General features: G+C 40.3%; 1 protein-coding gene across 1 annotated transcript in view; it reads right to left on the bottom strand.

The window, feature by feature from the left end:
- Positions 1-6: 6 nt before the first annotated feature.
- Brox (BRO1 domain and CAAX motif containing) overlaps positions 7-10,533 on the bottom strand; it is a 15,022-nt gene continuing 4,495 nt past the window's right edge. Inside the window, 9 exon segments of the mRNA XM_055623000.1 lie at positions 7-399; positions 1,298-1,457; positions 2,322-2,472; positions 2,739-2,820; positions 4,043-4,128; positions 5,940-6,029; positions 6,770-6,875; positions 8,073-8,145; positions 9,736-9,918. Coding sequence (XP_055478975.1) covers positions 316-399; positions 1,298-1,457; positions 2,322-2,472; positions 2,739-2,820; positions 4,043-4,128; positions 5,940-6,029; positions 6,770-6,875; positions 8,073-8,145; positions 9,736-9,918 — 1,015 coding nt within the window. The 3' untranslated portion in view covers positions 7-315.

Below are 10,533 nucleotides of genomic sequence, written 5' to 3'. Positions count from 1 at the left end.
AAAGAAACATTTTTGTGAAGATAGAAAAACATTAATATGAAACTTACTATCTAGAGTTTAAAAGGTTCAATCTCCACATACATTCATTAGAGGCATAAAAACCAACCCTTTCAAATGTTGTCCTGATTAAAAACATAGGCCCCCCCAAACAAAAGCATTTAATACCTTTATGTTAAAAATCAAGAATAAATAAACTGAAGGCCAAGTCCCTCTGAAGCTAATAGTTATCCTATGGGCTTCAGTGAAATGAGAAAAAGTGAACTGAATCCACAGTTCATCTATGGACTAACAGAGATTTCTAAGTGAGCGCCACTCCTAAGAGACAGAGCACTTGGTGTCCTTTTGAGGTTTCACATCTGGCTCTTTTACAGGTTTCACTTCTTCTGGTTTGGGTTTGACCTAAGGAGAAAGAAAACAAGGTAAACATGCACATAAAGACTGAGAAACCCCACAAAGCTCTCCTCTACTTCGGAGCTTCAAGGGTGCTGAACTTAAAGGACAGCACTGAGGCTAACCACACCAATCCAGAAGCTGCATCCATAGGTGACATGTCAGTGCATGAAAACTTATTAGACTACAGCGGGTACTCCTCCCCTGCAACTTTTCCAGGAAGTAACAACTCAGTAATGGAACCCTAGAGCGTAGACGTTTATGACTATGTAAGCTGTCTTTGAAGGTACTGTTTTGGAGGCTTCATAGGAAGAAAAGATGGTTATTTTTAGGACTAGTTGTATGGGTAGAAGACTGCCTAAGATACGCAATTTCACGAGAGGATTGTGTTAGTTAAACAATCTGAACTCCTCTGTCACGGATCCCTCGTCTTTCCAGAATTAAACATAAAACATTTCACATGACCTGCCATTTGACTAGAGCACCACGGGGTGCTTAAGGATTAATGAATGTAAAAGCATTCTACTTTACTTCTGGATGACTAATGCAATGCTGAAGTTAAACTGAATCTTCAAATACCAGTGTCAGAGGAGGCACTGATATGGCAACATCAACACGGTGACCTGTCCTCCATGCTTTTCTTATAGAAAGCACTGACAAATTGTGAAAATGAGATACTGTGTTGAAAACAGTGCCAGTAAATTGCACAGAAAGCCAGAAGACACGAAGGTGCAGTGTCTTGGCTACTCTTGAGCACCACCTGCACAGAGCAGATCAAGCATGGCAGCAGACTAGCTGAGCACTTAAGACCAATACCGACCCTGCTCAAGTAGACAAAGGCGTCACAAGGCTAGCTCTGCATTCTTCCTAAACGGCTGTGATTAGAAAGAAAACCCCATTCTCATACACTGTCATCCTTGGGTCTCTTGGTGAGATCAAATGCAGCCAACACTTCTGGTGTCCAGAGAGCACTCATAGGAGGAAATTCGAAAGGTACAGGCTCTACCAGCCCATAGTTTGCTTTGAGTTCCAGTTGTGGGGCTTCTGTTGGAATTTTTTGAAAGTAACTGCAAAAAGCAATTTAAAAAGTGGTTTAGTCATTTATTCAGCAACTGCTTGAGTGCCTAGTATGTTCAAGGCCTATGATGAGTATGACAGTTCTCTGCCCTGGGGCACAGTCACAGATGAACACACGAGAAAAGTCAAGAAGCCCTGTCAACTACAGCACAGTGCAACAGAAGCTTCCAAGGACAGAAAGAACACAAAGAGGGAGAGTAAACCTGGATTTGGGGGCTCAGTCTATTTTCAAGGGAAGCGATAAAACTAAACCAAATAAGTGGAAAGTTTAGTGTGACCCAATGCAGACTATCACAGGAAGAACACAGAGGCAGGCAGGGAGAAGAATGACTCTCCCATCCTATAAAAGCATTGAAATACAGTTTGCACATCGATTTACTAACAGTCTTAGTCTTATTGCCCGAAAGGACCATGAAGAATTATGAGAAAATCAAAATTTCCTGCTGTATAGTTAGAGCAAACCAGTGAGACAAATATGCAAAAGAAGTTGATCATACACACATTCTACATACCACACACACACCCCAAACATAAACACACACATATCCCAGATAGAAGTAACATATGGAAACAAAGTTAAGAGAGAAAGAAGTCTTTATAGGAGTGCCCTGATGAAATAAACTTTGTTAACAATTCACATTTAAAATTTAAAACCTATTTTTAATGACATCCTATACAGAATAAAAGGCCTTGCAAACAACTTTATTACCAATATAAAGAGAAAATTAATGCTAAATTTAGATGCAATTTAAGACAAATCCTTTGGGACTGGAGATTAAAAACTGTACAAAGGTGCTACCATTTTAACACTCATAACCATGTGGTACTAGTGTTAAGGAGTGAGCAGTACTCACATGAACCCATTTTCTCTCTGACAATTGTCCAGCGTGTTCTTCACAAGGCTTCCGAGCTTCCGAAAGAACAAGTGTCCTGACGGCTTGGCCGTTGGTCCTGGTCCTTTGGTTTCCCCATACTCTTTGCATAGGGCTTCTGCCTCTGTGTACACTGCAGAGAAGACAACAATCTCAGAATAACTGCACCCTGCTTGTGAATACTGACGCTTTAAGTCAGCTGGTGTTACCTGCTCTAAAAGCAACACCAACGACAACACTGTTGAGAGGCAGCATTTCCTAGAGGCTTGAGGATAAGATTTTGTTCTGTTTCCAACTCTCTTGCCCATTCCCTTTCATGAACTCAAACACAATCTACTCATTCCCTTTAGAATGAAAGAATTTTTTTAAGGAAATTAAAATTCTAAAAGCAAAACTTACATTTTTCTGCTTCTTGGAGAGACCTGATTGCTTCTCCACATTTATCACTAGCCAGCAGAGTCTGGCCATGGTAACAATACGCCTGGCAAAGGAAACATTTTCATAGATTCTGTCCTCGCACATACATGGCAGATAAACACTGTCAGTCACTGCTTGGGACTATCACAATGCAATCTTTTGTATCATTTACTTGAGGTAAGCTCCCCTCCTACTCCATCTCTGTCCAAACAAAAGAATTAGGCCTAGTCCTGAGGCGAATGATTTCTAATCATGTTCCAAGAGCAAAACCTGATAGCTGAAACTTCTTTTAAAAATCAGGACAGAAGTAAAAAATTGAGAAAATTATTTGTTATACATATGTAAAGGGAGGGAGTAGTATTTGGAGATGAGAGAATAGTGCGCGTGTGTCCTGAAACGTGCTCTTCTATAACTGAGACTGGGTTCAGGATCCTCCTGCCTCAGCTTCAAATGCTAGGGTTACAGGCATGTATCACCATGCCTAGTAAGGACCACAGGTTTTAAGAAGAAAGCATCAGGCTGAAAGTCTACTCTTTAAAATCCATTGGTACAGACAGTTGGTGTTGGGCAGGAGTATGTTGGGAAATGTTACGATACGTAAGGGTAAAATTATTTACTTAACTCTGAAAAAGCTTTTAACTGCCTCTCATATGATAATCTTGAAACAAGTTTGGTAGTTTAATAAACTGGTCAGGAACTTCTAAAATGGTGCGGACATACTGGTTTTCACCTAGGTGATACACACCCCATGGTATGCCTTAAGATTAAAGCTAAGAAACAAGAACAAAATCAGCGTGAGCCTACAAGATCTGAGAGTGAGGCAAGGTGCCCTGTTGTCTGCTGTGAGGTAGGCAGGCTGGCTGCCCTCCAGCTCACTGTGGGGGCTGGGATTTCAGATGTGCAGAACTGCATCCAGCTTTACACGGCTTCTGGGGATCTCAAGTCAGGTCTTCACACTTGCTTCACAAGCACTTAAGCTACTGAGCCATCTTCCCAGGCCATGAAGTTTAGAATCAGTTGATATCCTTCTCAACAGTCAGGATAAAACAACTGAGAGAATTCTCAATACCTATCCAGCCTGAAAGTACAGTTTGGGAGCACACGGCAACCGCGGGTCTCCAATTCCCTCCCGTTTCCTCCCACCACTGCTGCCAGTGAACATTTACTGACAGCTGCCTGTCACTGGCCTGCTGCTAGTGAGTACTGCTGAGATGAGAGCCCTGCCAATCGAAGGCCTGGACTCACTGTCTGGAGGCTTACTTACGTAGGTACTGGTTGGTACTTACATAAGCCGTGTAGAAGCACATCTTCAAGTGGAGGTATTTTCTCCATTTGGCAGAGTATGCAGGCTCCAAACTGGATAAAGTATGATCTAAAGTTACATTTTAAAGAGCAAAGTATCATTTCACCCTGTTTCACTGGAGCACGGCTTAGTTCCTGTGTTCTGGTGCTAAAAGCAGAATGCCATCTAAACTCTAGCTTTCATACATTAAGAAAAAAAACCTAAATATTTAACATAATTTATTCCCCCATAATTATATATTTGAACAGCATAAGTACCTCTTCAATTTGGTGGTTAATGTAACTTTAAGTTAGTGATAAAATGAAATGTGACAGGACTAAGGATTTCAAAGCAAGTATTCATATCATAGTTTTAAAACTGTATATAATAAAGTCAGGCACACAGCAATGTATTTGCCTGCCAGCAACAACTCATATCCATCCAACTATTACTGAACCTTGCAAGAAAATATACATTCACTCACTCACATGTCCGCACATGCTCATGTAACCCAAACACTTCCTAAGTTGGTTTTGATCATCCTTTTTTTTTTGACTTTATTATCACTGTTAAACCTTTCTTCATTTCCTCCAAAGCCTGTAACAATTTCTTTTTAAATACTGAGCAAGCCTACTCCTTCATATAGTAAGCCCATGGGTAAGCATGGAAATTTTCTTCCAAAATTACAATTCAGTCAACTCACACTCACTTTGTTTTGAGATGAGACTAAAAGACCACCTTCCTCTCACAAGCCTTGGCTAGCACACCCACGCTGTTCAGTTTCTTACACTACTGATGTCATGTCTGACATCACGACCTGACTACAAGTTCATCTCCTTCCCAGACTGTGAATTTGTTCTTACCTATTCAGCAACTAAAATAGTAACCAGCCTCTAAACAGAAACCTAAACATGTTCCCTAGATCCCAGGAACCAAGTCTGGTTCCCTCTTTCCACAAGACAGTAGTCAAGTCATAGGTGGTCAGATGACACTTAACAGTCACTTTCTTATCTAAATACCGATTAGAATTATCAAACAGTTCTAAAGATCTGGACACGGTGGTACATGCCTTTAGTCTCAGCAATTGGAAGGCAGAGGCAGGTGGATTTCTGGAGTTTGAGGCCAATCTAGTCTACATAGTCAATTCTAGGGACAACCAAGGCTAAAAACTGAGTACATATATAAATAAGATTGCTATAAAGACCAAAATGGCAAAGGCTGCATGCTGCATAAAGCTGGTTCTAACTGGTAGAAAAGACAACACACCGTCTTTCCCATTAGAATCATGTGACACATTAGCTGTGAAGCTCTGGGACTGACACAAGTACTCTATTAGCTATATTCCAAGCTCCTCATACATTAATTTACAGCATATTAACTAACATGTATTTGTGCATATTTGTGTCTGGGAGGAGCATGTACGTGAGTGTGCCTGTATGTGGAGGCTATTCACCTTGTCTGCTGAGACAAGATCTCTTTACTTTTGCAACTTCCTGATGGCGCGAGGCTGGCTGGTTAGCAAGCCCACGGGTCCCTTTTGACTCCTCCTCCTCAGTTCCAAGATCACAAGCACATGCCATCACACTTGGCTTTTTTACATGCTAGGGATCTAACTTAGGTCCTAATGCTCATATGGCAACTTCTCCCACAGAGCTGTCTCCTATTTTTGAGACAGTTTACCCAGGCTAGCCCTGATCTTTCTCTGCAGCCCAGACAAGCCTCAGTATAATCCTCCTGTGTTAGCCTCCAGAGTAGCTATGCTTATTTCAAAGCCAAAAGCCCAAAGACTTTATTCTAATGTTGTGATGGAAAATATGAGCTTCTTTTCTTTTGTTTTTAGCAAAAAGTCAAGCGAACACAAAACTCTCAAGACCTGAGAAAGCAACAACACATGGTGTTACCTGCTTTCTGGTAGAAACTGGCTGTTTCGTATGCGAGCGCAGCAATCCGTCCTGGAGCATGCTTCAGCTCAATGGCTCGGGCAATTGTTACTGTAACCAACACACAATAATTGCAAGCTCTAAGTTCACATTCATCTGTGGGAAGTTTAGTCATAATAGCCAACAACAGCCTGATGCTCTCTTTTCAAGTTTTAAAATTTCAAGTGTAAAAACTTATAGAAAAATGTAAACACAAAAAGAAAACACTGACTTTGTTTTTCTGATATAGTGTCTTTAAATAACTAGCCAATTATTAGCCAAGCACAGAGAATGACTATAAAACAGCATGACATATAGAAGAAAAATACTTTCAAAACATTTGATTTTGAAAGATAAGAAACTTAGGAAGTTACTTTACTGTTCTCTGCAGCTCCAAGATGAATACTTCGAGGTAAGTTAATGGTGGAAGAAGAAAAATAAAAGCCCAAAACAAGAGGAAAGATGAGCTACAGAATGAATGCTAGGCCAAGCAATGGCTCACAGTGAAGAACATACAGTTCTCTTTCAGGAGAACCTTGTGCACAAAAACAAATTTTGAAAAAAAGAAAACCCAGAGATCAACATTAATCCTGTCAAAAAAAAAAAAAAAAAAAAGCATAAAATCCAAATACTCTTTAAAGGAGCATTAACTAGAAGGAGATCTGCTGACAGCAAAGGAAACATGAAAGGTAAAATGACCCTTAAAATCAATCCTTAAAACTGAAACTTAATACAGCTAAATCTGAGAGTCAAAAGCCAATATAAACATTCTGAAAAACCAACAAACACACACCTTACTGTATTTAGGATACCTTCTTGAGCCTCAGCCTGGCACTGAAAGACATAAGCATCTATGAGCCGAGCCTCTAAGTCCCGTCCCTTCTCCGCTGGTGTAAGAAGTTTGGGTATATGACTTTCCTAAAGAGAAAGAAAACAAACATGTCAAATTTTATTTCAACACTATTGTCAGAGGTGAAGAAGATACATCTTATGGGATATTCAACTTAAAGACTTTCTGCGAACCTAAGTGGATAGATCAAGCAACAGCTGTGAGCTCATAGGTGAGGTGAGGTCTTGAGCATGCAAAGTGAACTTTATAAGAAACCCAATGGCAAAATTTAGGTTATGGATAGATTTTTTTTTTTCTGAAAAATACAATGTAATACAAGCAAACTTTTGAAAGTATTTAGCTGCAATAAGAACCAAAATTCTCTTTTGTGCTGTGAATTGTTCACTCACATAAAGAATAAATGATGCACAGGAAGTACTACAAGCTCTGCATCTAATTCTGGTTGAAAGACACCATAAAGCCACCTCCAAAAGGACCTCAGTGATCAGTAGTTTTAATCAGAATGAAGCAGAAGGGTGATCTCAGAGGAAAAAACATTATTTTTCCTCAGAGTTCCCATCTCATCTGCAGCCTACCTGATACAATCAGAATGCAATGACTGAAAGGCCAGTGAGAGACCCAGAATGCAACCTCAGAGTCAGTTCTGGGGAATTGTCACTGCTCTTGGCAACCGCAGAGAAAATGAGCAAAGCACAGACCTATTTATCCATTTTGTTTTTTCTCAGGGTAAAGAGAGAAAAAAGTAAGCAGAATATTACAACCTAAACCGTCTAGTTACGAGTCACCAACGTTCAGGTAAAGATGGAGCTATTAAACACTCAGCCTGGCTGTGGCTCACTAATAAAGCAGTGAACACACAGCGCGCACAGTCAGCTCACAGGCATGAGCACACACCACATTTGCTCTCAGCCACCTGAGACTGCATCTGGCTGAGTCTCCACAGACATTTTCCTTGCACCACTCCCTAGACAGTACAGAAGAACAAGTACTCACAGGGCATTAAACTGTGCTAGCCAGGAGATACGATTTCGGGATACAGGATGTGCATGGCTTACATGCAGACATCATTTTAGAAAAGGCACTTGGGCAGGGGGTGTTTGAAATGGAGATTTGGAAGAGGCATTCTGTAAACCAACTCCCTACAGTTACTAGAGGGACTGTATTATCTCCCCTGACACAACAGAGTTACTAATCTCTCCACAGAGTTCAAGAATTAAAATGCTACCCCTTCCCCCACATCATCCCCCCCACCCCCGCCATTTTACCTTTAAATGTTTAAAAATCCCAGCTGCAATTTTTAGGCTTCGATGGACTTCTTTTGCTTCATCTTCTGCTATGCTTTAAGACAGCGGTTGTGTTAGCTGGAGGAGGAATCTTTGTTTCTGATAATAGCCAACACATTATGAACACCAAGGCTGAGGGATGGCTCAGTGGCTAAGAGCTGCTCTTGCAGAAGACTCGAGTTTAGTTCCCAGCACCCACATGTCAGGCAGCTCAAACTGCCTGTGACTTCAACCCTAAGGTGACCCAATGCTTCTGGCCTCCACATGCATGTGCGCATACCCACACAGACACATCATTTAAAAACATCAGAGAACCAATTTAGCTTTCTTCCTTAAAAATAAAAAAATCTAATTTGACACTAAATTAAAAAGCACATGACATATCCCAAGACTGCAGAAAAACAGACACCTTGCCTAGAAGTAATTCCTAAACAGTTGTATTTTCTTTCCAGACTGTTCTGTCATAAACAAACACAAACTATTATGAACCTAACACACATGGTGGCTATACACACTACTCTGGTCATTTCAATCATCTAACTTCAGCAAACATGATTCATTCTTAAATGGCAGCACATTACTATGTATGGATGAATCATAACAATTCTGACAGTTTCCTAATTCTGTATCCACGTTAGTTACTACAACCGTGGTCTCATTTAATTTTACAATTCTTGGAAAAACATTATTTCCTCTGTGTGCATGAGTGGCAGTTAGAGGGCAAGTCTGTGGACTCAGTCCTCTCCATCTTTGTGTGGGTTCTGGAGTCCAGCCCTGGCTTGGATCGTCAGTCAGCAAGCACCTTTAAGCACTGAGCTACCTACTGACTCTAGTGTCCAATTCCTTAGTCTTCTGAACCTTAGGCTTAGCCTCTGTGTCTCTTTTTTATGAACTGCCTATTCATATCCTTTATTTTCAACTGACTTGGTAGTATTTTTTGTTTTGGGGATTATACATTTACAAATGGACAACTTACACTGTAATCTTGTTGACCAATCCTGTCATTGTTTTTACCTTTGTTTATAGTACTTATTTTACCTGTTTGTTTATTTTGGGTTTTTTGAGACCGGGTTTCTCTGTGTAGCCCTGACTATCCTGGACCTTGCTTAGTAGACCAGGGTAGCCTCAAATGCATAGATCCACCTGCCTTTGCCTCCTGGGTGCTGGGACTAAATGTGTGTGTAACCATGCCTGGCTTTGTTTATAGTGTATTAAATATAGTCAAATATTTACATTTTAAAAAGTGACCTCTTGGCTTAGAACCTCACTTAGGTCTACCATGTAAAAGATTATGAACATCTTTCATAATAGAGTACAGAGATGATTATGGCTTTGCTGCACAAGCCAGCAGCCTAGAATCAATCTCTAGAACCATGGAAAGGTGGAAGAAGAGAACATACTCCACAAAGCTGGCCTCTGACCTCCACATGAATGTGTACCCCTCTCCCACCCCGAGAACAATTAAAAAAAAAAATCTACAAAACAGAGACTAAGCTGCATAACTGTAGTACTTAAACATAAAACAATGACTCTTCCACTTAATTCAAGTGGACCCTCTTAACAAGTAGCATATGCTTAAGTTCAACGTATTAAAAACAAAAAAACATAAGATACAGACACATGCAAATTTTGCTTTTTAACTTACTTTTCTTTTCCAGCCAATCTTGAAGCATATTTCGTATACCATAATGCTACATTAAATCCCATAGAAATCAGTTCAAATACAGCATCCTGCTGGGCACTGGAATTAAGAATGAAATCATTACATTAAGAAATCATAGATTCTGATGACAGTGTTATAAAGCTTACTTGGCTTAGCAGGTTAAGGCTCTTGCTGCCAAGTCTGATGCCCTGAGTTCAATTCCTGGGACCCACATGGTTAAAGAGAACTGATTCCTGCATGTTGTTCTCTAAACTTCAGATATGCACTATGACATGCAGGCAATCACACATGTACACGTGACCACACACAAACATAAGAAATAAAATGCAGTAGTTAAAAAAAATTATACAGGTAGAAGCTAGGGTAGTGGCTTATGCTACTTATAGCATTTGGGAGGCAGAGGCAGGTGGATCACTGTGAGTCTGAGGCCAGCCTGGTCTACTTAGTGGTCTACATAGTGGCCAAGGCTACAAAGTGAGACCCTGTCTCAAAAACAAACAAACAAACAAACAAACAAAAAATATATAGCTGGCACACATAGATCGAGGTAAGTAACAATCTAAATATAATGGTCCAGAACTGTCTTAGTTTCATTCTATTTGCTAAAACACACACGCATACACAAATCTCCAAATCAAAACCAACCAAACGAAAAATCCAACTTGGGGAAGAAAGAGTTTATTTCATTTGACAGCTTAAAGTCCAACTTGAAGTAAGAACAGAAACTCAGGGCAGGAAGCTGGAGACAGAAACTGAAGCAGAGGCCAGGGCCAACACTGC

Source organism: Psammomys obesus, unplaced genomic scaffold, assembly GCF_907164565.1.
Source record: "Psammomys obesus unplaced genomic scaffold, mPsaObe1.curated_primary_1811, whole genome shotgun sequence".
NCBI classification, from domain to species: Eukaryota; Metazoa; Chordata; class Mammalia; order Rodentia; family Muridae; genus Psammomys; species Psammomys obesus.
Note: the sequence above shows the minus strand (reverse complement) of the source record. Positions and strands in the feature narration are given on the sequence as shown.